Source organism: Haliotis rufescens, unplaced genomic scaffold (assembly GCF_023055435.1).
Source record: "Haliotis rufescens isolate VD_foot unplaced genomic scaffold, xgHalRufe1.0.p SCAF_5, whole genome shotgun sequence".
NCBI lineage: Eukaryota > Metazoa > Mollusca > Gastropoda > Lepetellida > Haliotidae > Haliotis > Haliotis rufescens.
In genome coordinates, this window is record NW_025964223.1 from 49,502,028 (window position 1) to 49,528,365 (window position 26,338).

Here is a 26,338-nt window from a genome sequence, read left to right on the forward strand (position 1 = left end):
TCCCAGGAGAGATGCTCGTCGAAAATTAGACCTAGGAATTTAGTTTGCTTTTGAAATTTGATTGGTTTATTGTTTAGTTTGAGGAGAGGGGAGGCCCGTTTCATACTTTTGTGTTTGAATACTATTCCTGTCGTTTTTTCGGAGTTTAGGGAGAAGCCCCATTTGTCTGCCCATTTTTGTATTTTGTTTAGGGATTTTTGTAGTAAGTCCTGAGATGTTAAGATACTTTTGGAGCGGATCCAGAGGGCTCCGTCATCCGCAAATTTTGAGGTGTTTATTTTGGGGGATAAGCCATCAAATAGGTCGTTTATCATTATGTTAAAAAGTGTGGGGCTAAGAATGCTGCCTTGTGGGGTGCCGTTTTCTAGGGGACACTGCTCCGACAAGGCCTGGTCTATACCCACTGTAATTTTGCGGTTTTGGAGGAAGCTTTGGATGTAGTTAACGATTTGACCTTTAAGTCCTATTTTTTTAAGTTTTTGGATTAATCCGTTATGCCATACCATATCAAAGGCTTTAGAGAAATCCAGAAAGATGCCTGTTGTGTATTGTTTGTTTAGTTGACCGGTTTTAATATCCTGTTCGAGACGAGCGAGGTTATCTAGGGTGGAGCGGCCAGGAGTGAAACCGCTTTGATCTGAGTTTATTATGTTATTTTGAGATAGATAGTGTTGAAGTCTATTTTTGGCCATGGATTCCATTACTTTGCAAAGGTTTGAGGTAAGAGAAATTGGTCTATAAGAGTTAGCTTGGTTGGTTGGTTTACCGGGTTTGGGAATAGGTATGATTAGCGCCTCCTTCCAGGGGGTTGGTACATGGCCTTTTATGTAGATTAGATTATATAGTTTGAGTAGTGTCTGGAGTAGTTTAGGGGGGAGTTTTTTTAATATTTGGTAGGAGGTTAGGTCTAGTCCTGGGGCTGTTCCCTTTTTCCTATTTTGGAGTACATAATTGAGCTCTTCTATTGTGTACGGCTGATTTATTTCTAGGGCGTCGTTATTTGGGTCTTGGCTAGGTTTGGTTTCTGTTTTAAGTTTTAGTTGGAATTTGTCACTGAAATTGTTATTACTGCTTGTGGCCGAAAAGTGGTTTGCTAGGTTATCTGCTTTTTCGCTAGGAGTTGTTGAGTTATTTATGTTAGGTGTCTTTTTGTGACGTTTTAGGCCTCTAACGGCGTGGATTTTACGCCAGACCGTTCTGGCGTCTGTGCGGTTGTTTAATCCCTCACAGAATTTTTTCCAGTCTCTAGTTTTTGCTATTTTAACTAGTTTTTGTACCTGGTGGTTTAGTTGGTGAGCTACTGGTATGTGGTTATGGTCGCGTTTGGCTTTGTTGAAGGCTGTTTTACGTTTTTGTCTAGTTAGTTCTATTTCCTCGTTCCACCAGGGTACAGAGGGCCTACCCGATTTATTGGGTTTTTTAAAGGGGATTGCGCTTTTGGCTGCGTTTATTATGAAGTCCGTTAGGTTTTGGCAATATATTTCTGGGTCACTATTTTCTAGTTCTACTAGGTTAGCTTGGTTGCATATGTCTTGGAATTTATCCCAGTTAGCCTGGTTGTAGTTAAATTTGGGTTCTGAACTTTCGGATTGATTTGGGACGTTAGTGTTTCCTATGGTTATGTTTATGGGGAAGTGATCACTTCCTAGGGGGGCGTCGTGAACTTCCCATTGGGTACTTTGAGCTAAGTCTGCTGTACATATGGTTAGGTCGATAGCCGACATGTCTTTATTGTTTTTATCGTATCTGGTAGGTTGGTTGTTATTTAGTAGTACTAGATTGTTTGTTTCTATCCATTCTGATATTAGTTTGCCGTGATTATCTAGTTTATCTCCCGTGCCCCAGGAAGGGTGGTGGGCGTTGAAGTCTCCTAGAAAGATGGTAGATTTGTTGCCTATCTTTTTGAGTATGTTTAGATCCTCCGGTTGGATTTTCTGTTGTTGCCAGTGGTAAATGTTTATGATGTTTATTTTTTGGTTTTTAAGGGTGATTTGGATACCATTGGCTTCTAGGTTTGGGGTGTTTATTTTGATTTCCTCGTAACTTATGTCTTCTCTAATTAGTATTAGTAGGCCACCTGATGCTCTTATTATTTTGGTTTTAGGTCGATCATGTCTGACTATGTTGTAGTTTGGTAGGTAGAATTTGGATTTATTGGAGAATTTAGTTTCCTGGATGCACGCTATATGTGGTCCTTGTTTTAGTTTAAATCTAGCTTTTAATTCGTGGCTGTGGGAGTTAAGCCCGTCCGCATTCCACTGAAAGATATTTAGGCCTGTCATTATTTGGGCTTTTAGTGTTTGGAGATTATGGATTTATTGTTTGTTTGGATTGTCTATAGTCCTGCGGTTGCTGTTGAGTAGTTTGTAAGAAATTCCTTGTAACTTTGAGTGGTCAGTTTTAGGTTTAGGGCTACTTTGTGAAGATTTTTGGAGCTAGCCTCTGGGTTTATTTGTTTGAGCATGTAGGCCAGTAAGATTGTGATGTTGTTTAGTTTGGAAGTTATGGGGGTTTGGGGTTGAGATTGGATTTTGCGTTTGCGGTTTTTAAATTTTTTAGGTGCTGATCGGGTAATTTCAATTTCGTTTGCATTATCTTCAGAATCGTATTCGTCTTCGTCTATATTGCTTTGGTTTATCTCCTCACTCTCCATGGGGGTTGTTTGTGTGTTTGGTAGTGCTTGCGTGTGCGTGCTGGGTATGTCCATGGGTTGAGTGCTGTTTGTGTCTTCGGGTAGTGCTTGCTCGTGTGTGGTTGTTGTTGCCCTGGTGGCTGCGGGTTGTATGGTGTTGGGTAGGGTTGAGGCGTGTGAGGTGCGGTTGGTTTTGCTTGCGGGTGTGGATGCAGCGAGTGGCTGTGGTGTGGCGAAAGTTTGGGGGTTGCGTGGGTGGTGGTTGAGTGTGGTTGTTGCTTGGGGGATTACCTTGGGGATGCCATCCCATGGGGATTGTAGGTGTCGGTCGTTGTTTGGTTGCGGTGTGGGTAAGAGTGGATTGTTTGTATGCTGTGTTTGTTTTCTTGTTTGGAGTTTGGCCGAGTCAATGTCGATGTGTTTGTTGGCCTGTTGGGTGAGGGTGTGTCTGTGGGGGCATTTGTTGGAGAGAGAGGAGTGATTAGTTGCTTTACAATGTATGCACCAGGGAGCGCAGGCTCCTGGGCATTGGGTTTGAGCATAAGTCCTACATTTGGTTTTTTTAAATGTAAAGGCGTTAGCAGTATGATTGTATTGTAAACAGTTTGAGCATTGTTTTACTTGCTTAATGTAGGGTTTAACCTCTAGTTTAGTAGAAGCGCCGAAAGAGATGAAGTTTGGGGCTTGAGGGTATTTTTCTGATTTCTGAAAGTTTATGATAACAATTGGTGTGTTTGTAGTTTTGCCGTTTCTGTTTGAAGTTATTCTCCTGGTGCTGGTTATTTTGGGTTGAAGAAGGGTATGGTTATTTAGGTTGGCTTCATCTGTGTAAAGTGCTAAGTCTTCATCTGATTCCCTAGGATTTACTCTGATTACGCCTCTAGTATAAAGTTGCCAATTTGGGGTTTGATGGGTTACTGTAAATTGGAAGATCTCCGTTACTTTTTTAGCTAAGTTTAGTGATTCTAGGTCCGGAAAGATAATTTGGTATCCTTTGTGTGCCTCTCTGATTTTGTTGTATTGGATTTTTTGTTTTTTAAACCAGAGTCCTACTTTGTTAATTGAGAGTTCCTTAGTTAGATTTATGACGGGGCCTGACGCACAGAAGTAGAGGGCGAAGGTGACCAGTGATGCTGCTTGTGATGTGAATGAGGTGTTGGAAGAGTCCAGCTTCCGTTTTTTAGGGTTTGTGGTGGCTGCGGTCGATTCGGAAGTTTTTGGAGGGTTGACTGTGGTTTTGTTTCCGAAATCGTGTGGTATGAGGGTCTCGGGCGTCCGATCGGAGGTGTTGTGCGCCTCCGATGGTGTAGGAGTGTCAGTCTGGTGTATGTCTGCCTGGGTGACTGTGACTGTGCGTGTGTCGGACATGGTGAGCTTGTGTGAGAGAGTGTTTGTTGTGTATGGGTTTTTGTATGGGGGTATTTGTAGAGAGTGCCTGGGTGAGTTGTGTTTGACTGGTTTCTACTCTATATAGGGTTGGATTGGAGAGGTTGTTTGTTTAGGTTAAGAGATTTTTAAAGGTTTGTGGTTTTTAGTGGGCTTGGGTGTGAGATACTTTGGCCTAGTGTTGAAAGGGTGTGTTGTGATAGTAACGGATTGGCATGGGTGGTGGTTTGTTTTAAGCTAGAGGTTTAGGTGGTTTGGTGTTTTAAGTTGGCTTGGGTGTGAGTAATTTTAACCTAAATTGTATGGGTGTGTTGTGATAGTTACCGGGGTGTTGCTCTTGGGCTGGCTAGCAGTGGGAACTGTGCTGGCTTGGGAGGCTTTGCTGGGTGAGGTTGGCTTGGTGGCTGGATGGCTTGGGTTGCTTCGTAGGCTGAAGAGGTGTTGCTAGCTTGGAGTACAAACTGCGACTGCAGCCATAGTGGTAAGTTTGAGTGGTAAAAATTCACGTCAGCTACGAGAGAAGCACAGAGAGCGAATGACACTTCCCCACAGACAGCCCGGCTGATACTCCGGAGGCGCGGACGTCGGAGGAGACACCCTGCTTGTTGTGGCTGATAGCTGCACGCTTACAAGCGCGTGTGCTTTTTCGTGTATTTGTATCCGAATAATCACTTCTTAATCAAGGAAAGTTTCAATTTCAACAATACAGTTAGGTAGTAAAAACATTTGGCTACATTTCGGTAACAATAGCAACGCTCACGGGTGAAGTTCAAAGCCACACGTGCTGTTTCCAATGAAGCGACCCAGTCTAAAATGTAGACATCGCTACTTTCAAAAGCACATTTTTAGCCTTGAGACTCAAGTTTTTGCATTTTAAACGTTGCCTGTCAATTCTCAATATATCTAACTATGGAAGTAAAACACAACACTCATCAGTATTGCCTATGATAAGCTAGAACAAGCTTTCAAACAACGACAATGAAGCACGTTTTTCTGACGACTTCGCCATTTTGCAACAGAAAACATTTGACACTATATTTCTGGAGACATAATTTTGGTCACTTCAATTAGAGTTGAAACTAACTTTGTCATAACAAGTAAGTAACGGGGATTTTACTTTCAGGAAAACAGTCTAGTAAGACGAGGATCTCGGGACACAAGCAGCTAGGGCGCGAAGCCCCGAACAGTAACATATATACATTGGTGTTTAGATCACTCGATCGGTCGTCACAGATTAAGTCTTTTTGCCTGTCTTAATAGCACGATATTAGTAGGGGTCTTCGTCGTTTGGATGTTAATTTTACCAGAACAATATAGGCTACCATCCATCAACGAAAAGTGAATGTTTCAGACGAAAGGCCGGATCGAGTGAGCGAGTGTGCCGGGCCTCGTGTTAAACAGTGATCACATGTTTTTAGAACGGCTAGATTTTAATCCCTGTAAATATACATCATAAATCAACAAACACAACATGTCTACCGAACCCGCTGAAAACGCGAGCATGCTGTTTTCATGGCAATGTCTGTTTACCAATGTGTGGTGGCTATATGTAGCTAAAGTTTGCCGACAAGCATTGTCTACGGCCATACCACGTTGAAAACACCGGTTCTCGTCCGATCACCGAAGTTAAGCAACGTCGGGCCCGGAGAGTACTTGGATGGGTGACCGCCTGGGAACACCGGGTGCAGTAGACATTTTTGCTGTGCGATTCCCACTTTTTTTCTTTTTCGACCATAAGGTGCACTTGCCTCATTCACATCTGATGTAATCATACACTTTTATTTCCTTGTAAATGGCCCCACTCATGCATGTCTGCTCAAAGACATAGCTGCCAGCCATGTATTCTTACATACCTTTACAGAAAGGAATTTTCCACTATACATGTGATCATATTCAGTTGTCAGTTCACCCAACTCGTCAACTATTCTGAAGGCATGTACGTCCTTTTCGCCACATAAAGGTGTTTGCGTGCACCGATAATTGACTATTTTACTTACTTTCTTACTTTCAAAGCATGAATATATAATATATAAATGTAAAATTATAATGTTGTTCGTGTTAAGTCTCGGCTCACATCTCTTTGCCTACACAGATAAGAAAAGGAGAAAGAGTTAGATCGTACAGAGCGCCTGTCAATAGGAGTTCACTGGCTTGCTGCTGGAAAATGTATTTTGAAAGCTGTGAGCAAGCTGATCACTGTTGACACGCTTTAAAAATATGAAGAAAAACGACGCGACTGTGTGATAAACCAGCTATTTTATGTTCCCCGTTCTAGCTGATCGCTGGCAAACGTACTTTAGACTTATTAGAAAGTATTTCCATACATTTCTCTCGCCATACAACAGGTAGATGTGACATGTTGCAGGTAGGGGGCTAGGCGAAACGCACACGACCAAGGGCGCACAACTCTTGGCGCTCTATTTGAAAAGTCGTGCACAGGCGAGGCGTGTGTCGGTAAAACACCCCGTGGATGTCTGGCCTTTATCGCCGTTTTACACCTTTGAACACAACGTGCATGTGCAGCTACACACATAGGAAGTCTGCACTCAGGATATTATATATATCAACGACACTAATCGCCTCACTTTCCAACATACACCCATTTGGGGGGTTAATAAACAAGCATAACAACAGTCATTAGTGTGAAGACACACTACCCCACCCCCCCCACCCCCCCCACCCCCCCCCCCCCCCCACCCCCCCCCCCCCCCCCACCCCACACACACACACAATAAAATCCCTGACATACCTTTATCATCATCACCTATGTGTGTTATGTGCGTGGTGGGTGTTGCTGCCACGTTATCTCTGTTATCACGAGAACCTGCACTTTATTACTGCTAATATACATATTTATTGTTTTGTTATCAGTGTTTTCAAGTTTTCTTTTGGGGTATTTGGATGGCCCTGAAAAGGGCCTTTGGACCACAGAAATGTGGAGCGAAGGCGTGACAATGAGAGCTTAAGCCTTCTTTGGCTTGACTGCCTTCTTCTTGGGGGTCTTGACCTTCTTGGGTTTGGCTGCTGCCTTCTTGGGTGTCTTCGCCTTCTTGGGCTTGGCTGCAGCCTTCACCTTCTTTGGTGACTTAGCGGCCTTCTTAGCGGCTGTTTTGGGTTTCTTGGCAGCAGCTGGCTTCTTGACTTTCTTGGGGGATTTGGCAGCCTTCTTTGGTTTGGCAGCTGCCTTAGCCTTCTTGGGTTTTTCGTCTTTCTTTGCCTCGCCAAGACGGAATGATCCAGCGGCTCCAGTTCCCTTTGATTGCTTCAGTGCGCCGTTCTTGACTCCATTTTTCAAAGCAGTCTTGATGCGAGCATTGATGGCCACCTGGTTGTCACCAACCTTGTAGTTGGCCAAGATGTATTTCAGAACAGCCTGTCGGGAAGAACCACCCCTCTCCTTCAGGGTTGAAATAGCTTTCTTGATCATCTCCAAATAGGTAGGATGTGCGGCAGCCTTCTTAGGCTTGGCAGCAGCCTTCTTCTTGGGAGTCTTGACAACAGCGGGGGCAGCAGCAGCATCAGCCATAGTGGTAAGTTTGAGTGGTAAAAATTCACTTACTTACTTACTTATATTAGGGGATTTTACGTGCGCTTTCCGACTGGAGCGTAATTCGCACACGGGCCCGGCCGGGCCATTTAGTGATATAAAAGGGGTAGCGAGAAGAGTGCAACCAAGGATGGGGGTTTAGTGGTTGCTTATATAAAGTTTTGAAATTTTGAGATTTGGAAGACATGCCTTGGGGGAGTGGTTGGGACTAAGGGAGTGTGTGGGGGTGAGTTGTTGTTTTTAGATGTTTAGTGTTGGTGGTTTAGTGAAGTTTTAAATACGGTTAATTAGGTCTGTTTTGGTTAGGTAAATGCCTAGGGCTTTGAAGTTTTCTATTTTATTTTGGGGGTTAAGGATTGCTTCTAAGGTAAGAGCTTTATTTGGATTTAGGTTGGTTTGTAATGTTGTACGTTGGGTGAGGTAGTGGGTGCAATGTAGTAGTACGTGGTCTATTGTTTCTGGGTGAGTGCAGTGTGGGCACTTCCCGTTTGCGTGTTTTTTTTAGTTTTAGAAGGTGGTTATTTAGTTTGGTGTGTCCTGTTTGGAGTTTGGTGATTATTCTATCGACTTTTTTGGAGGGATGGAGGATTTTTGGTTTGGTAAGGGGTTTTTTGAGGATTTTTAAGATTTGGGTTTTTGTGTTTTGATAGAGGTTATGCCATTTTTGGGTGATTTTACGTTTGTTTATACTTTTGATCTCTGCTTTAGATATTGGTAGCTTAAGGCTTATGTCTGGTATATTAAGGGATTGTTTTGCGGCTCTGTCTGCGTTTTCATTCCCGTATATTCCTACGTGGGCTGGTATCCAGATAAGTTGTATGTTTTTGCCTGCCTCTGTTAGTTTGTTTACGCTTTTGAGAATTTGGTTTATTAATTTGGGGCGGTTTTTGGTGTTTTTGTTTTGGAGGGCCTGAAGTCCACTTAGTGAGTCTGAGAGTATTAAGATTTTTTTTTGGTTTTTAGTTTGATGGCTGTGGAGCGCCGTGGCGATACCCATGAGTTCTGCGGTGAAGATGGATTGGTTGTTTGGGAGTCGGAAGGATTGAGTATTTTTAACTGGTTGGGCTATGTGGACTCCGAAACCTGTGTGATTTGTGATCGGATCAGCGGATCCGTCTGTGTATATGTGACACCAATTTGGCCATTTTTGATGAATGTAAGCTAGTGAGGTGGTTTTAGCTAGGTTTGGGTCAGTTTGTTTGTTTATTGTGTTGGCTAGGGATGTGTCTATTTTGGGGATTTTAAGTTTTGGGGTGAATACGTTTGATTTCTTGCAGTTTTGTTGTTGGTTTCCTATTTGGTGTTCGTTATGGTAGTTTATTATTCGTTGGGATATTGGAGTGAGTAGAGGGTGTTTCCTAGTTAGTGCCTGGTTTTGGGGACGTATGTTTTGGTTTAGCATGTTTTGGAGAAGGGGGTTTGAGTGAGATGCTGCCCAGAAGTTTAGTGTTAAGTGTTGTCTACGTAAATTTAGTGGCATTTCTCCTGTAAGGGCCTGCAGTGATGTGAGGGAGGTGCCATGTTGAGTACGTGTTACTAGTTTGAGGGCTTGATATTGTATTGAATCTAGTTTTTTGGTTAGGGTTTCGTTTAGGGTATCGTATATGGCACAGCCGTAGTCTAGTTTAGATCTGATTAGGGATGTGTAGAGGCTGAGGAGGGTATCTTTAGAGGCTCCCCAGTTGGAGCCGGTTAGGCATCTTAGTGTGTTTAGATCTTTGCTACATCTGGTGGTTAGGTTTTGGACGTGAGCATCCCAGGAGAGATGCTCGTCGAAAATTAGACCTAGGAATTTGGTTTGCTTTTGGAATTTGATTGGTTTATTGTTTAGTTTGAGGAAAGGGGAGGCCCGTTTCATACTTTTGTGTTTGAATACTATTCCTGTCGTTTTTTCGGAGTTTAGGGAGAAGCCCCATTTGTCTGCCCATTTTTGTATTTTGTTTAGGGATTTTTGTAGTAAGTCCTGAGATGTTAAGATACTTTTGGAGCGGATCCAGAGGGCTCCGTCATCCGCAAATTTTGAGGTGTTTATTTTGGGGGATAAGCCATCAAATAGGTCGTTTATCATTATGTTAAAAAGTGTGGGGCTAAGAATGCTGCCTTGTGGGGTGCCGTTTTCTAGGGGACACTGCTCCGACAAGGCCTGGTCTATACCCACTGTAATTTTGCGGTTTTGGAGGAAGCTTTGGATGTAGTTAACGATTTGACCTTTAAGTCCTATTTTTTTAAGTTTTTGGATTAATCCGTTATGCCATACCATATCAAAGGCTTTAGAGAAATCCAGAAAGATGCCTGTTGTGTATTGTTTGTTTAGTTGACCGGTTTTAATATCCTGTTCGAGACGAGCGAGGTTATCTAGGGTGGAGCGGCCAGGAGTGAAACCGCTTTGATCTGAGTTTATTATGTTATTTTGAGATAGATAGTGTTGAAGTCTATTTTTGGCCATGGATTCCATTACTTTGCAAAGGTTTGAAGTAAGAGAAATTGGTCTATAAGAGTTAGCTTGGTTGGTTGGTTTACCGGGTTTGGGAATAGGTATGATTAGCGCCTCCTTCCAGGGGGTTGGTACATGGCCTTTTATGTAGATTAGATTATATAGTTTGAGTAGTGTCTGGAGTAGTTTAGGGGGGAGTTTTTTTAATATTTGGTAGGAGGTTAGGTCTAGTCCTGGGGCTGTTCCCTTTTTCCTATTTTGGAGTACATAATTGAGTTCTTCTATTGTGTACGGCTGATTTATTTCTAGGGCGTCGTTATTTGGGTCTTGGCTAGGTTTGGTTTCTGTTTTAAGTTTTAGTTGGAATTTGTCACTGAAATTGTTATTACTGCTTGTGGCCGAAAAGTGGTTTGCTAGGTTGTCTGCTTTTTCGCTAGGAGTTGTTGAGTTATTTATGTTAGGTGTCTTTTTGTGACGTTTTAGGCCTCTAACGGCGTGGATTTTACGCCAGACCGTTCTGGCGTCTGTGCGGTTGTTTAATCCCTCACAGAATTTTTTCCAGTCTCTAGTTTTTGCTATTTTAACTAGTTTTTGTACCTGGTGGTTTAGTTGGTGTGCTACTGGTATGTGGTTATGGTCGCGTTTGGCTTTGTTGAAGGCTGTTTTACGTTTTTGTCTAGTTAGTTCTATTTCCTCGTTCCACCAGGGTACAGAGGGCCTACCCGATTTATTGGGTTTTTTAAAGGGGATTGCGCTTTTGGCTGCGTTTATTATGAAGTCCGTTAGGTTTTGGCAATATATTTCTGGGTCACTATTTTCTAGTTCTACTAGGTTAGCTTGGTTGCATATGTCTTGGAATTTATCCCAGTTAGCCTGGTTGTAGTTAAATTTGGGTTCTGAACTTTCGGATTGATTTGGGACGTTAGTGTTTCCTATGGTTATGTTTATGGGGAAGTGATCACTTCCTAGGGGGGCGTCGTGGACTTCCCATTGGGTGCTTTGAGCTAAGTCTGCTGTACATATGGTTAGGTCGATAGCCGACATGTCTTTATTGTTTTTATCGTATCTGGTAGGTTGGTTGTTAATTAATAGTACTAAATTGTTTGTTTCTATCCATTCTGATATTAGTTTGCCGTGATTATCTAGTTTATCTCCCGTGCCCCAGGAGGGGTGGTGGGCGTTGAAGTCTCCTAGAAAGATGGTAGATTTGTTGCCTATCTTTTTGAGTATGTTTAGATCCTCCGGTTGGATTTTCTGTTGTTGCCAGTGGTAAATGTTTATGATGTTTATTTTTTGTTTTTTAAGGGTGATTTGGATACCATTGGCTTCTAGGTTTGGGGTGTTTATTTTGATTTCCTCGTAACTTATGTCTTCTCTAATTAGTATTAGTAGGCCACCTGATGCTCTAATTGTTTTGGTTTTAGGTCAATCATGTCTGACTATGTTGTAGTTTGGTAGGTAGAATTTGGATTTATTGGAGAATTTAGTTTCCTGGATGCACGCTATATGTGGTCCTTGTTTTAGTTTAAATCTAGCTTTTAATTCGTGGCTGTGGGAGTTAAGCCCGTCCGCATTCCACTGAAAGATATTTAGGCCTGTCATTATTTGGGCTTTTAGTGTTTGGAGATTATGGATTTATTGTTTGTTTGGATTGTCTATAGTCCTGCGGTTGCTGTTGAGTAGTTTGTAAGAAATTCCTTGTAACTTTGAGTGGTCAGTTTTAGGTTTAGGGCTACTTTGTGAAGATTTTTGGAGCTAGCCTCTGGGTTTATTTGTTTGAGCATGTAGGCCAGTAAGATTGTGATGTTGTTTAGTTTGGAAGTTATGGGGGTTTGGGGTTGAGATTGGATTTTGCGTTTGCGGTTTTTAAATTTTTTAGGTGCTGATCGGGTAATTTCAATTTCGTTTGCATTATCTTCAGAATCGTATTCGTCTTCGTCTATATTGCTTTGGTTTATCTCCTCACTCTCCATGGGGGTTGTTTGTGTGTTTGGTAGTGCTTGCGTGTGCGTGCTGGGTATGTCCATGGGTTGAGTGCTGTTTGTGTCTTCGGGTAGTGCTTGCTCGTGTGTGGTTGTTGTTGCCCTGGTGGCTGCGGGTTGTATGGTGTTGGGTAGGGTTGAGGCGTGTGAGGTGCGGTTGGTTTTGCTTGCGGGTGTGGATGCAGCGAGTGGCTGTGGTGTGGCGAAAGTTTGGGGGTTGCGTGGGTGGTGGTTGAGTGTGGTTGTTGCTTGGGGGATTACCTTGGGGATGCCATCCCATGGGGATTGTAGGTGTCGGTCGTTGTTTGGTTGCGGTGTGGGTAAGAGTGGATTGTTTGTATGCTGTGTTTGTTTTCTTGTTTGGAGTTTGGCCGAGTCAATGTCGATGTGTTTGTTGGCCTGTTGGGTGAGGGTGTGTCTGTGGGGGCATTTGTTGGAGAGAGAGGAGTGATTAGTTGCTTTACAATGTATGCACCAGGGAGCGCAGGCTCCTGGGCATTGGGTTTGAGCACAAGTCCTACATTTGGTTTTTTTAAATGTACAGGTGTTAGCAGTATGATTGTATTGTAAACAGTTTGAGCATTGTTTTACTTGTTTAATGTAGGGTTTAACCTCTAGTTTAGTAGAAGCGCCGAAAGAGATGAAGTTTGGGGCTTGAGGGTACTTTTCTGATTTCTGAAAGTTTATGATAACAATTGGTGTGTTTGTAGTTTTGCCGTTTCTGTTTGAAGTTATTCTCCTGGTGCTGGTTATTTTGGGTTGAAGAAGGGTATGGTTATTTAGGTTGGCTTCATCTGTGTAAAGTGCTAAGTCTTCATCTGATTCCCTAGGATTTACTCTGATTACGCCTCTAGTATAAAGTTGCCAATTTGGGGTTTGATGGGTTACTGTAAATTGGAAGATCTCCGTTACTTTTTTAGCTAAGTTTAGTGATTCTAGGTCCGGAAAGATAATTTGGTATCCTTTGTGTGCCTCTCTGATTTTGTTGTATTGGATTTTTTGTTTTTTAAACCAGAGTCCTACTTTGTTAATTGAGAGTTCCTTAGTTAGATTTATGACGGGGCCTGCCGCACAGAAGTAGAGGGCGAAGGTGACCAGTGATGCTGCTTGTGATGTGAATGAGGTGTTGGAAGAGTCCAGCTTCCGTTTTTTAGGGTTTGTGGTGGCTGCGGTCGATTCGGAAGTTTTTGGAGGGTTGACTGTGGTTTTGTTTCCGAAATCGTGTGGTATGAGGGTCTCGGGCGTCCGATCGGAGGTGTTGGTTTGGTGTTTTAAGTTGGCTTGGGTGTGAGTAATTTTAACCTAAATTGTATGGGTGTGTTGTGATAGTTACCGGGGTGTTGCTCTTGGGCTGGCTAGCAGTGGGAACTGTGCTGGCTTGGGAGGCTTTGCTGGGTGAGGTTGGCTTGGTGGCTGGATGGCTTGGGTTGCTTCGTAGGCTGAAGAGGTGTTGCTAGCTTGGAGTACAAACTGCAGATGCTACGAGAGAAGCACAGAGAGCGAATGACACTTCCCCACAGACAGCCCGGCTGATACTCCGGAGGCGCTGACGTCGGAGGAGGAGACACCCTGCTTGTTGTGGCTGATAGCTGCACGCTTACAAGCGCGTGTGCTTTTTCGTGTATTTGTATCCGAATAATCACTTCTTAATCAAGGAAAGTTTCAATTTCAACAATACAGTTAGGTAGTAAAAACATTTGGCTACATTTCGGTTACAATAGCAACGCTCACGGGTGAAGTTCAAAGCCACACGTGCTGTTTCCAATGAAGCGACCCAGTCTAAAATGTAGACATCGCTACTTTCAAAAGCACATTTTTAGCCTTGAGACTCAAGTTTATGCATTTTAAACGTTGCCTGTCAATTCTCAATATATCTAACTATGAAAGTAAAACACAACACTCATCAGTATTGCCTATGATAAGCTAGAACAAGCTTTCAAACAACGACAATGAAGCACGTTTTTCTGACGACTTCGCCATTTTGCAACAGAAAACATTTGACACTATATTTCTGGAGACATAATTTTGGTCACTTCAATTAGAGTTGAAACTAACTTTGTCATAACAAGTAAGTAACGGGGATTTTACTTTCAGGAAAACAGTCTAGTAAGACGAGGATCTCGGGACACAAGCAGCTAGGGCGCGAAGCCCCGAACAGTAACATATATACATTGGTGTTTAGATCACTCGATCGGTCGTCACAGATTAAGTCTTTTTGCCTGTCTTAATAGCACGATATTAGTAGGGGTCTTCGTCGTTTGGATGTTAATTTTACCAGAACAATATAGGCTACCATCCATCAACGAAAAGTGAATGTTTCAGACGAAAGGCCGGATCGAGTGAGCGAGTGTGCCGGGCCTCGTGTTAAACAGTGATCACATGTTTTTAGAACGGCTAGATTTTAATCCCTGTAAATATACATCATAAATCAACAAACACAACATGTCTACTGAACCCGCTGAAAACGCGAGCATGCTGTTTTCATGGCAATGTCTGTTTACCAATGTGTGGTGGCTATATGTAGCTAAAGTTTGCCGACAAGCATTGTCTACGGCCATACCACGTTGAAAACACCGGTTCTCGTCCGATCACCGAAGTTAAGCAACGTCGGGCCCGGAGAGTACTTGGATGGGTGACCGCCTGGGAACACCGGGTGCAGTAGACATTTTTGCTGTGCGATTCCCACTTTTTTTCTTTTTCGACCATAAGGTGCACTTGCCTCATTCACATCTGATGTAATCATACACTTTTATTTCCTTGTAAATGGCCCCACTCATGCATGTCTGCTCAAAGACATAGCTGCCAGCCATGTATTCTTACATACCTTTACAGAAAGGAATTTTCCACTATACATGTGATCATATTCAGTTGTCAGTTCACCCAACTCGTCAACTATTCTGAAGGCATGTACGTCCTTTTCGCCACATAAAGGTGTTTGCGTGCACCGATAATTGACTATTTTTCTTACTTTCTTACTTTCAAAGCATGAATATATAATATATACATGTAAAATTATAATGTTGTTCGTGTTAAGTCTCGGCTCACATCTCTTTGCCTACACAGATAAGAAAAGGAGAAAGAGTTAGATCGTACAGAGCGCCTGTCAATAGGAGTTCACTGGCTTGCTGCTGGAAAATGTATTTTGAAAGCTGTGAGCAAGCTGATCACTGTTGACACGCTTTAAAAATATGAAAAAAAAACGACGCGACTGTGTGATAAACCAGCTATTTTATGTTCCCCGTTCTAGCTGATCGCTGGCAAACGTACTTTAGACTTATTAGAAAGTATTTCCATACATTTCTCTCGCCATACAACAGGTAGATGTGACATGTTGCAGGTAGGGGGCTAGGCGAAACGCACACGACCAAGGGCGCACAACTCTTGGCGCTCTATTTGAAAAGTCGTGCACAGGCGAGGCGTGTGTCGGTAAAACACCCCGTGGATGTCTGGCCTTTATCGCCGTTTTACACCTTTGAACACAACGTGCATGTGCAGCTACACACATAGGAAGTCTGCACTCAGGATATTATATATATCAACGACACTAATCGCCTCACTTTCCAACATACACCCATTTGGGGGGTTAATAAACAAGCATAACAACAGTCATTAGTGTGAAGACACAGTACCCCACCCCCCCATCCCCCCCCCCACACACAATAAAATCCCTGACATACCTTTATCAACATCACCTATGTGTGTTATGTGCGTGGTGGGTGTTGCTGCCACGTTATCTCTGTTATCACGAGAACCTGCACTTTATTACTGCTAATATACATATTTATTGTTTTGTTATCAGTGTTTTCAAGTTTTCTTTTGGGGTATTTGGATGGCCCTGAAAAGGGCCTTTGGACCACAGAAATGTGGAGCGAAGGCGTGACAATGAGAGCTTAAGCCTTCTTTGGCTTGACTGCCTTCTTCTTGGGGGTCTTGACCTTCTTGGGTTTGGCTGCTGCCTTCTTGGGTGTCTTCGCCTTCTTGGGCTTGGCTGCAGCCTTCACCTTCTTTGGTGACTTAGCGGCCTTCTTAGCGGCTGTTTTGGGTTTCTTGGCAGCAGCTGGCTTCTTGACTTTCTTGGGGGATTTGGCAGCCTTCTTTGGTTTGGCAGCTGCCTTAGCCTTCTTGGGTTTTTCGTCTTTCTTTGCCTCGCCAAGACGGAATGATCCAGCGGCTCCAGTTCCCTTTGATTGCTTCAGTGCGCCGTTCTTGACTCCATTTTTCAAAGCAGTCTTGATGCGAGCATTGATGGCCACCTGGTTGTCACCAACCTTGTAGTTGGCCAAGATGTATTTCAGAACAGCCTGTCGGGAAGAACCACCCCTCTCCTTCAGGGTTGAAATAGCTTTCTTGATCATCTCCAAATAGGTAGGATGTGCGGCAGCCTTCTTAGGCTTGGCAGTAGCCTTCTTCTTGGGAGTCTTGACAACAGCGGGGGCAGCAGCAGCATCAGCCATAGTGGTAAGTTTGAGTGGTAAAAATTCACGTCAGCTACGAGAGAAGCACAGAGAGCGAATGACACTTCCCCACAGACAGCCCGGCTGATACTCCGGAGGCGCGGACGTCGGAGGAGACACCCTGCTTGTTGTGGCTGATAGCTGCACGCTTACAAGCGCGTGTGCTTTTTCGTGTATTTGTATCCGAATAATCACTTCTTAATCAAGGAAAGTTTCAATTTCAACAATACAGTTAGGTAGTAAAAACATTTGGCTACATTTCGGTTACAATAGCAACGCTCACGGGTGAAGTTCAAAGCCACACGTGCTGTTTCCAATGAAGCGACCCAGTCTAAAATGTAGACATCGCTACTTTCAAAAGCACATTTTTAGCCTTGAGACTCAAGTTTATGCATTTTAAACGTTGCCTGTCAATTCTCAATATATCTAACTATGAAAGTAAAACACAACACTCATCAGTATTGCCTATGATAAGCTAGAACAAGCTTTCAAACAACGACAATGAAGCACGTTTTTCTGACGACTTCGCCATTTTGCAACAGAAAACATTTGACACTATATTTCTGGAGACATAATTTTGGTCACTTCAATTAGAGTTGAAACTAACTTTGTCATAACAAGTAAGTAACGGGGATTTTACTTTCAGGAAAACAGTCTAGTAAGACGAGGATCTCGGGACACAAGCAGCTAGGGCGCGAAGCCCCGAACAGTAACATATATACATTGGTGTTTAGATCACTCGATCGGTCGTCACAGATTAAGTCTTTTTGCCTGTCTTAATAGCACGATATTAGTAGGGGTCTTCGTCGTTTGGATGTTAATTTTACCAGAACAATATAGGCTACCATCCATCAACGAAAAGTGAATGTTTCAGACGAAAGGCCGGATCGAGTGAGCGAGTGTGCCGGGCCTCGTGTTAAACAGTGATCACATGTTTTTAGAACGGCTAGATTTTAATCCCTGTAAATATACATCATAAATGAACAAACACAACATGTCTACTGAACCCGCTGAAAACGCGAGCATGCTGTTTTCATGGCAATGTCTGTTTACCAATGTGTGGTGGCTATATGTAGCTAAAGTTTGCCGACAAGCATTGTCTACGGCCATACCACGTTGAAAACACCGGTTCTCGTCCGATCACCGAAGTTAAGCAACGTCGGGCCCGGAGAGTACTTGGATGTGTGACCGCCTGGGAACACCGGGTGCAGTAGACATTTTTGCTGTGCGATTCCCACTTTTTTTCTTTTTCGACCATAAGGTGCACTTGCCTCATTCACATCTGATGTAATCATACACTTTTATTTCCTTGTAAATGGCCCCACTCATGCATGTCTGCTCAAAGACATAGCTGCCAGCCATGTATTCTTACATACCTTTACAGAAAGGAATTTTCCACTATACATGTGATCATATTCAGTTGTCAGTTCACCCAACTCGTCAACTATTCTGAAGGCATGTACGTCCTTTTCGCCACATAAAGGTGTTTGCGTGCACCGATAATTGACTATTTTTCTTACTTTCTTACTTTCAAAGCATGAATATATAATATATACATGTAAAATTATAATGTTGTTCGTGTTAAGTCTCGGCTCACATCTCTTTGCCTACACAGATAAGAAAAGGAGAAAGAGTTAGATCGTACAGAGCGCCTGTCAATAGGAGTTCACTGGCTTGCTGCTGGAAAATGTATTTTGAAAGCTGTGAGCAAGCTGATCACTGTTGACACGCTTTAAAAATATGAAAAAAAAACGACGCGACTGTGTGATAAACCAGCTATTTTATGTTCCCCGTTCTAGCTGATCGCTGGCAAACGTACTTTAGACTTATTAGAAAGTATTTCCATACATTTCTCTCGCCATACAACAGGTAGATGTGACATGTTGCAGGTAGGGGGCTAGGCGAAACGCACACGACCAAGGGCGCACAACTCTTGGCGCTCTATTTGAAAAGTCGTGCACAGGCGAGGCGTGTGTCGGTAAAACACCCCGTGGATGTCTGGCCTTTATCGCCGTTTTACACCTTTGAACACAACGTGCATGTGCAGCTACACACATAGGAAGTCTGCACTCAGGATATTATATATATCAACGACACTAATCGCCTCACTTTCCAACATACACCCATTTGGGGGGTTAATAAACAAGCATAACAACAGTCATTAGTGTGAAGACACAGTACCCCACCCCCCCATCCCCCCCCCCACACACAATAAAATCCCTGACATACCTTTATCAACATCACCTATGTGTGTTATGTGCGTGGTGGGTGTTGCTGCCACGTTATCTCTGTTATCACGAGAACCTGCACTTTATTACTGCTAATATACATATTTATTGTTTTGTTATCAGTGTTTTCAAGTTTTCTTTTGGGGTATTTGGATGGCCCTGAAAAGGGCCTTTGGACCACAGAAATGTGGAGCGAAGGCGTGACAATGAGAGCTTAAGCCTTCTTTGGCTTGACTGCCTTCTTCTTGGGGGTCTTGACCTTCTTGGGTTTGGCTGCTGCCTTCTTGGGTGTCTTCGCCTTCTTGGGCTTGGCTGCAGCCTTCACCTTCTTTGGTGACTTAGCGGCCTTCTTAGCGGCTGTTTTGGGTTTCTTGGCAGCAGCTGGCTTCTTGACTTTCTTGGGGGATTTGGCAGCCTTCTTTGGTTTGGCAGCTGCCTTAGCCTTCTTGGGTTTTTCGTCTTTCTTTGCCTCGCCAAGACGGAATGATCCAGCGGCTCCAGTTCCCTTTGATTGCTTCAATGCGCCGTTCTTGACTCCATTTTTCAAAGCAGTCTTGATGCGAGCATTGATGGCCACCTGGTTGTCACCAACCTTGTAGTTGGCCAAGATGTATTTCAGAACAGCCTGTCGGGAAGAACCACCCCTCTCCTTCAGGGTTGAAATAGCTTTCTTGATCATCTCCAAATAGGTAGGATGTGCGGCAGCCTTCTTAGGCTTGGCAGTAGCCTTCTTCTTGGGAGTCTTGACAACAGCGGGGGCAGCAGCAGCATCAGCCATAGTGGTAAGTTTGAGTGGTAAAAATTCACGTCAGCTACGAGAGAAGCACAGAGAGCGAATGACACTTCCCCACAGACAGCCCGGCTGATACTCCGGAGGCGCGGACGTCGGAGGAGACACCCTGCTTGTTGTGGCTGATAGCTGCACGCTTACAAGCGCGTGTGCTTTTTCGTGTATTTGTATCCGAATAATCACTTCTTAATCAAGGAAAGTTTCAATTTCAACAATACAGTTAGGTAGTAAAAACATTTGGCTACATTTCGGTTACAATAGCAACGCTCACGGGTGAAGTTCAAAGCCACACGTGCTGTTTCCAATGAAGCGACCCAGTCTAAAATGTAGACATCGCTACTTTCAAAAGCACATTTTTAGCCTTGAGACTCAAGTTTATGCATTTTAAACGTTGCCTGTCAATTCTCAATATATCTAACTATGAAAGTAAAACACAACACTCATCAGTATTGCCTATGATAAGCTAGAACAAGCTTTCAAACAACGACAATGAAGCACGTTTTTCTGACGACTTCGCCATTTTGCAACAGAAAACATTTGACACTATATTTCTGGAGACATAATTTTGGTCACTTCAATTAGAGTTGAAACTAACTTTGTCATAACAAGTAAGTAACGGGGATTTTACTTTCAGGAAAACAGTCTAGTAAGACGAGGATCTCGGGACACAAGCAGCTAGGGCGCGAAGCCCCGAACAGTAACATATATACATTGGTGTTTAGATCACTCGATCGGTCGTCAAAGATTAAGTCTTTTTGCCTGTCTTAATAGCACGATATTAGTAGGGGTCTTCGTCGTTTGGATGTTAATTTTACCAGAACAATATAGGCTACCATCCATCAACGAAAAGTGAATGTTTCAGACGAAAGGCCGGATCGAGTGAGCGAGTGTGCCGGGCCTCGTGTTAAACAGTGATCACATGTTTTTAGAACGGCTAGATTTTAATCCCTGTAAATATACATCATAAATGAACAAACACAACATGTCTACTGAACCCGCTGAAAACGCGAGCATGCTGTTTTCATGGCAATGTCTGTTTACCAATGTGTGGTGGCTATATGTAGCTAAAGTTTGCCGACAAGCATTGTCTACGGCCATACCACGTTGAAAACACCGGTTCTCGTCCGATCACCGAAGTTAAGCAACGTCGGGCCCGGAGAGTACTTGGATGTGTGACCGCCTGGGAACACCGGGTGCAGTAGACATTTTTGCTGTGCGATTCCCACTTTTTTTCTTTTTCGACCATAAGGTGCACTTGCCTCATTCACATCTGATGTAATCATACACTTTTATTTCCTTGTAAATGGCCCCACTCATGCATGTCTGCTCAAAGACATAGCTGCCAGCCATGTATTCTTACATACCTTTACAGAAAGGAATTTTCCACTATACATGTGATCATATTCAGTTGTCAGTTCACCCAACTCGTCAACTATTCTGAAGGCATGTACGTCCTTTTCGCCACATAAAGGTGTTTGCGTGCACCGATAATTGACTATTTTACTTACTTTCTTACTTTCAAAGCATGAATATATAATATATACATGTAAAATTATAATGTTGTTCGTGTTAAGTCTCGGCTCACATCTCTTTGCCTACACAGATAAGAAAAGGAGAAAGAGTTAGATCGTACAGAGCGCCTGTCAATAGGAGTTCACTGGCTTGCTGCTGGAAAATGTATTTTGAAAGCTGTGAGCAAGCTGATCACTGTTGACACGCTTTAAAAATATGAAAAAAAAACGACGCGACTGTGTGATAAACCAGCTATTTTATGTTCCCCGTTCTAGCTGATCGCTGGCAAACGTACTTTAGACTTATTAGAAAGTATTTCCATACATTTCTCTCGCCATACAACAGGTAGATGTGACATGTTGCAGGTAGGGGGCTAGGCGAAACGCACACGACCAAGGGCGCACAACTCTTGGCGCTCTATTTGAAAAGTCGTGCACAGGCGAGGCGTGTGTCGGTAAAACACCCCGTGGATGTCTGGCCTTTATCGCCGTTTTACACCTTTGAACACAACGTGCATGTGCAGCTACACACATAGGAAGTCTGCACTCAGGATATTATATATATCAACGACACTAATCGCCTCACTTTCCAACATACACCCATTTGGGGGGTTAATAAACAAGCATAACAACAGTCATTAGTGTGAAGACACACTACCCCACCCCCCCATCCCCCCACACACACACACACAATAAAATCCCTGACATACCTTTATCAACATCACCTATGTGTGTTATGTGCGTGGTGGGTGTTGCTGCCACGTTATCTCTGTTATCACGAGAACCTGCACTTTATTACTGCTAATATACATATTTATTGTTTTGTTATCAGTGTTTTCAAGTTTTCTTTTGGGGTATTTGGATGGCCCTGAAAAGGGCCTTTGGACCACAGAAATGTGGAGCGAAGGCGTGACAATGAGAGCTTAAGCCTTCTTTGGCTTGACTGCCTTCTTCTTGGGGGTCTTGACCTTCTTGGGTTTGGCTGCTGCCTTCTTGGGTGTCTTCGCCTTCTTGGGCTTGGCTGCAGCCTTCACCTTCTTTGGTGACTTAGCGGCCTTCTTAGCGGCTGTTTTGGGTTTCTTGGCAGCAGCTGGCTTCTTGACTTTCTTGGGGGATTTGGCAGCCTTCTTTGGTTTGGCAGCTGCCTTAGCCTTCTTGGGTTTTTCGTCTTTCTTTGCCTCGCCAAGACGGAATGATCCAGCGGCTCCAGTTCCCTTTGATTGCTTCAGTGCGCCGTTCTTGACTCCATTTTTCAAAGCAGTCTTGATGCGAGCATTGATGGCCACCTGGTTGTCACCAACCTTGTAGTTGGCCAAGATGTATTTCAGAACAGCCTGTCGGGAAGAACCACCCCTCTCCTTCAGGGTTGAAATAGCTTTCTTGATCATCTCCAAATAGGTAGGATGTGCGGCAGCCTTCTTAGGCTTGGCAGTAGCCTTCTTCTTGGGAGTCTTGACAACAGCGGGGGCAGCAGCAGCATCAGCCATAGTGGTAAGTTTGAGTGGTAAAAATTCACGTCAGCTACGAGAGAAGCACAGAGAGCGAATGACACTTCCCCACAGACAGCCCGGCTGATACTCCGGAGGCGCGGACGTCGGAGGAGACACCCTGCTTGTTGTGGCTGATAGCTGCACGCTTACAAGCGCGTGTGCTTTTTCGTGTATTTGTATCCGAATAATCACTTCTTAATCAAGGAAAGTTTCAATTTCAACAATACAGTTAGGTAGTAAAAACATTTGGCTACATTTCGGTTACAATAGCAACGCTCACGGGTGAAGTTCAAAGCCACACGTGCTGTTTCCAATGAAGCGACCCAGTCTAAAATGTAGACATCGCTACTTTCAAAAGCACATTTTTAGCCTTGAGACTCAAGTTTATGCATTTTAAACGTTGCCTGTCAATTCTCAATATATCTAACTATGAAAGTAAAACACAACACTCATCAGTATTGCCTATGATAAGCTAGAACAAGCTTTCAAACAACGACAATGAAGCACGTTTTTCTGACGACTTCGCCATTTTGCAACAGAAAACATTTGACACTATATTTCTGGAGACATAATTTTGGTCACTTCAATTAGAGTTGAAACTAACTTTGTCATAACAAGTAAGTAACGGGGATTTTACTTTCAGGAAAACAGTCTAGTAAGACGAGGATCTCGGGACACAAGCAGCTAGGGCGCGAAGCCCCGAACAGTAACATATATACATTGGTGTTTAGATCACTCGATCGGTCGTCACAGATTAAGTCTTTTTGCCTGTCTTAATAGCACGATATTAGTAGGGGTCTTCGTCGTTTGGATGTTAATTTTACCAGAACAATATAGGCTACCATCCATCAACGAAAAGTGAATGTTTCAGACGAAAGGCCGGATCGAGTGAGCGAGTGTGCCGGGCCTCGTGTTAAACAGTGATCACATGTTTTTAGAACGGCTAGATTTTAATCCCTGTAAATATACATCATAAATGAACAAACACAACATGTCTACTGAACCCGCTGAAAACGCGAGCATGCTGTTTTCATGGCAATGTCTGTTTACCAATGTGTGGTGGCTATATGTAGCTAAAGTTTGCCGACAAGCATTGTCTACGGCCATACCACGTTGAAAACACCGGTTCTCGTCCGATCACCGAAGTTAAGCAACGTCGGGCCCGGAGAGTACTTGGATGTGTGACCGCCTGGGAACACCGGGTGCAGTAGACATTTTTGCTGTGCGATTCCCACTTTTTTTCTTTTTCGACCATAAGGTGCACTTGCCTCATTCACATCTGATGTAATCATACACTTTTATTTCCTTGTAAATGGCCCCACTCATGCATGTCTGCTCAAAGACATAGCTGCCAGCCATGTATTCTTACATACCTTTACAGAAAGGAATTTTCCACTATACATGTGATCATATTCAGTTGTCAGTTCACCCAACTCGTCAACTATTCTGAAGGCATGTACGTCCTTTTCGCCACATAAAGGTGTTTGCGTGCACCGATAATTGACTATTTTACTTACTTTCTTACTTTCAAAGCATGAATATATAATATATACATGTAAAATTATAATGTTGTTCGTGTTAAGTCTCGGCTCACATCTCTTTGCCTACACAGATAAGAAAAGGAGAAAGAGTTAGATCGTACAGAGCGCCTGTCAATAGGAGTTCACTGGCTTGCTGCTGGAAAATGTATTTTGAAAGCTGTGAGCAAGCTGATCACTGTTGACACGCTTTAAAAATATGAAAAAAAAACGACGCGACTGTGTGATAAACCAGCTATTTTATGTTCCCCGTTCTAGCTGATCGCTGGCAAACGTACTTTAGACTTATTAGAAAGTATTTCCATACATTTCTCTCGCCATACAACAGGTAGATGTGACATGTTGCAGGTAGGGGGCTAGGCGAAACGCACACGACCAAGGGCGCACAACTCTTGGCGCTCTATTTGAAAAGTCGTGCACAGGCGAGGCGTGTGTCGGTAAAACACCCCGTGGATGTCTGGCCTTTATCGCCGTTTTACACCTTTGAACACAACGTGCATGTGCAGCTACACACATAGGAAGTCTGCACTCAGGATATTATATATATCAACGACACTAATCGCCTCACTTTCCAACATACACCCATTTGGGGGGTTAATAAACAAGCATAACAACAGTCATTAGTGTGAAGACACACTACCCCACCCCCCCATCCCCCCCCCCACACACAATAAAATCCCTGACATACCTTTATCAACATCACCTATGTGTGTTATGTGCGTGGTGGGTGTTGCTGCCACGTTATCTCTGTTATCACGAGAACCTGCACTTTATTACTGCTAATATACATATTTATTGTTTTGTTGTCAGTGTTTTCAAGTTTTCTTTTGGGGTATTTGGATGGCCCTGAAAAGGGCCTTTGGACCACAGAAATGTGGAGCGAAGGCGTGACAATGAGAGCTTAAGCCTTCTTTGGCTTGACTGCCTTCTTCTTGGGGGTCTTGACCTTCTTGGGTTTGGCTGCTGCCTTCTTGGGTGTCTTCGCCTTCTTGGGCTTGGCTGCAGCCTTCACCTTCTTTGGTGACTTAGCGGCCTTCTTAGCGGCTGTTTTGGGTTTCTTGGCAGCAGCTGGCTTCTTGACTTTCTTGGGGGATTTGGCAGCCTTCTTTGGTTTGGCAGCTGCCTTAGCCTTCTTGGGTTTTTCGTCTTTCTTTGCCTCGCCAAGACGGAATGATCCAGCGGCTCCAGTTCCCTTTGATTGCTTCAGTGCGCCGTTCTTGACTCCATTTTTCAAAGCAGTCTTGATGCGAGCATTGATGGCCACCTGGTTGTCACCAACCTTGTAGTTGGCCAAGATGTATTTCAGAACAGCCTGTCGGGAAGAACCACCCCTCTCCTTCAGGGTTGAAATAGCTTTCTTGATCATCTCCAAATAGGTAGGATGTGCGGCAGCCTTCTTAGGCTTGGCAGTAGCCTTCTTCTTGGGAGTCTTGACAACAGCGGGGGCAGCAGCAGCATCAGCCATAGTGGTAAGTTTGAGTGGTAAAAATTCACGTCAGCTACGAGAGAAGCACAGAGAGCGAATGACACTTCCCCACAGACAGCCCGGCTGATACTCCGGAGGCGCGGACGTCGGAGGAGACACCCTGCTTGTTGTGGCTGATAGCTGCACGCTTACAAGCGCGTGTGCTTTTTCGTGTATTTGTATCCGAATAATCACTTCTTAATCAAGGAAAGTTTCAATTTCAACAATACAGTTAGGTAGTAAAAACATTTGGCTACATTTCGGTTACAATAGCAACGCTCACGGGTGAAGTTCAAAGCCACACGTGCTGTTTCCAATGAAGCGACCCAGTCTAAAATGTAGACATCGCTACTTTCAAAAGCACATTTTTAGCCTTGAGACTCAAGTTTATGCATTTTAAACGTTGCCTGTCAATTCTCAATATATCTAACTATGAAAGTAAAACACAACACTCATCAGTATTGCCTATGATAAGCTAGAACAAGCTTTCAAACAACGACAATGAAGCACGTTTTTCTGACGACTTCGCCATTTTGCAACAGAAAACATTTGACACTATATTTCTGGAGACATAATTTTGGTCACTTCAATTAGAGTTGAAACTAACTTTGTCATAACAAGTAAGTAACGGGGATTTTACTTTCAGGAAAACAGTCTAGTAAGACGAGGATCTCGGGACACAAGCAGCTAGGGCGCGAAGCCCCGAACAGTAACATATATACATTGGTGTTTAGATCACTCGATCGGTCGTCACAGATTAAGTCTTTTTGCCTGTCTTAATAGCACGATATTAGTAGGGGTCTTCGTCGTTTGGATGTTAATTTTACCAGAACAATATAGGCTACCATCCATCAACGAAAAGTGAATGTTTCAGACGAAAG

General features: G+C 43.5%; 5 protein-coding genes and 5 non-coding genes across 10 annotated transcripts; 5 read left to right on the forward strand and 5 right to left on the reverse strand.

Moving 5' to 3' along the window:
- The first annotated feature begins 5,593 nt into the window (after positions 1–5,593).
- On the forward strand, positions 5,594–5,712 carry LOC125373562. The gene has a single exon (XR_007218406.1). It is a non-coding gene; the product is annotated as a 5S ribosomal RNA (ribosomal RNA).
- A 1,268-nt stretch (positions 5,713–6,980) lies between these two features.
- Positions 6,981–7,544, reverse strand: LOC124127604 (histone 24-like). The gene has a single exon (XM_048384677.1). The coding sequence runs from the start codon at positions 7,542–7,544 to the stop codon at positions 6,981–6,983; it is 564 nt and encodes a 187-aa protein (XP_048240634.1).
- A 6,983-nt stretch (positions 7,545–14,527) lies between these two features.
- Positions 14,528–14,646, forward strand: LOC124137208. The gene has a single exon (XR_006861494.1). It is a non-coding gene; the product is annotated as a 5S ribosomal RNA (ribosomal RNA).
- A 1,225-nt stretch (positions 14,647–15,871) lies between these two features.
- LOC124127092 (histone 24-like) lies at positions 15,872–16,435 on the reverse strand. The gene has a single exon (XM_046490547.2). It carries the CDS (start codon positions 16,433–16,435, stop codon positions 15,872–15,874), a length of 564 nt encoding a protein of 187 aa, XP_046346503.2.
- Positions 16,436–17,533: 1,098 nt separating this feature from the next.
- LOC124127836 lies at positions 17,534–17,652 on the forward strand. Its single transcript, XR_006860076.2, has one exon. It is a non-coding gene; the product is annotated as a 5S ribosomal RNA (ribosomal RNA).
- Positions 17,653–18,877: 1,225 nt separating this feature from the next.
- LOC124127589 (histone 24-like) lies at positions 18,878–19,441 on the reverse strand. Its single transcript, XM_046490988.2, has one exon. The coding sequence runs from the start codon at positions 19,439–19,441 to the stop codon at positions 18,878–18,880; it is 564 nt and encodes a 187-aa protein (XP_046346944.2).
- Positions 19,442–20,539: 1,098 nt separating this feature from the next.
- Positions 20,540–20,658, forward strand: LOC124127863. The gene has a single exon (XR_006860081.2). It is a non-coding gene; the product is annotated as a 5S ribosomal RNA (ribosomal RNA).
- Positions 20,659–21,887: 1,229 nt separating this feature from the next.
- LOC124127103 (histone 24-like) lies at positions 21,888–22,451 on the reverse strand. Its single transcript, XM_048383761.1, has one exon. The coding sequence runs from the start codon at positions 22,449–22,451 to the stop codon at positions 21,888–21,890; it is 564 nt and encodes a 187-aa protein (XP_048239718.1).
- Positions 22,452–23,549: 1,098 nt separating this feature from the next.
- LOC124127847 lies at positions 23,550–23,668 on the forward strand. The gene has a single exon (XR_006860077.2). It is a non-coding gene; the product is annotated as a 5S ribosomal RNA (ribosomal RNA).
- Positions 23,669–24,893: 1,225 nt separating this feature from the next.
- On the reverse strand, positions 24,894–25,457 carry LOC125372982 (histone 24-like). Its single transcript, XM_048383759.1, has one exon. The coding sequence runs from the start codon at positions 25,455–25,457 to the stop codon at positions 24,894–24,896; it is 564 nt and encodes a 187-aa protein (XP_048239716.1).
- Between the last annotated feature and the right edge of the window lie 881 nt (positions 25,458–26,338).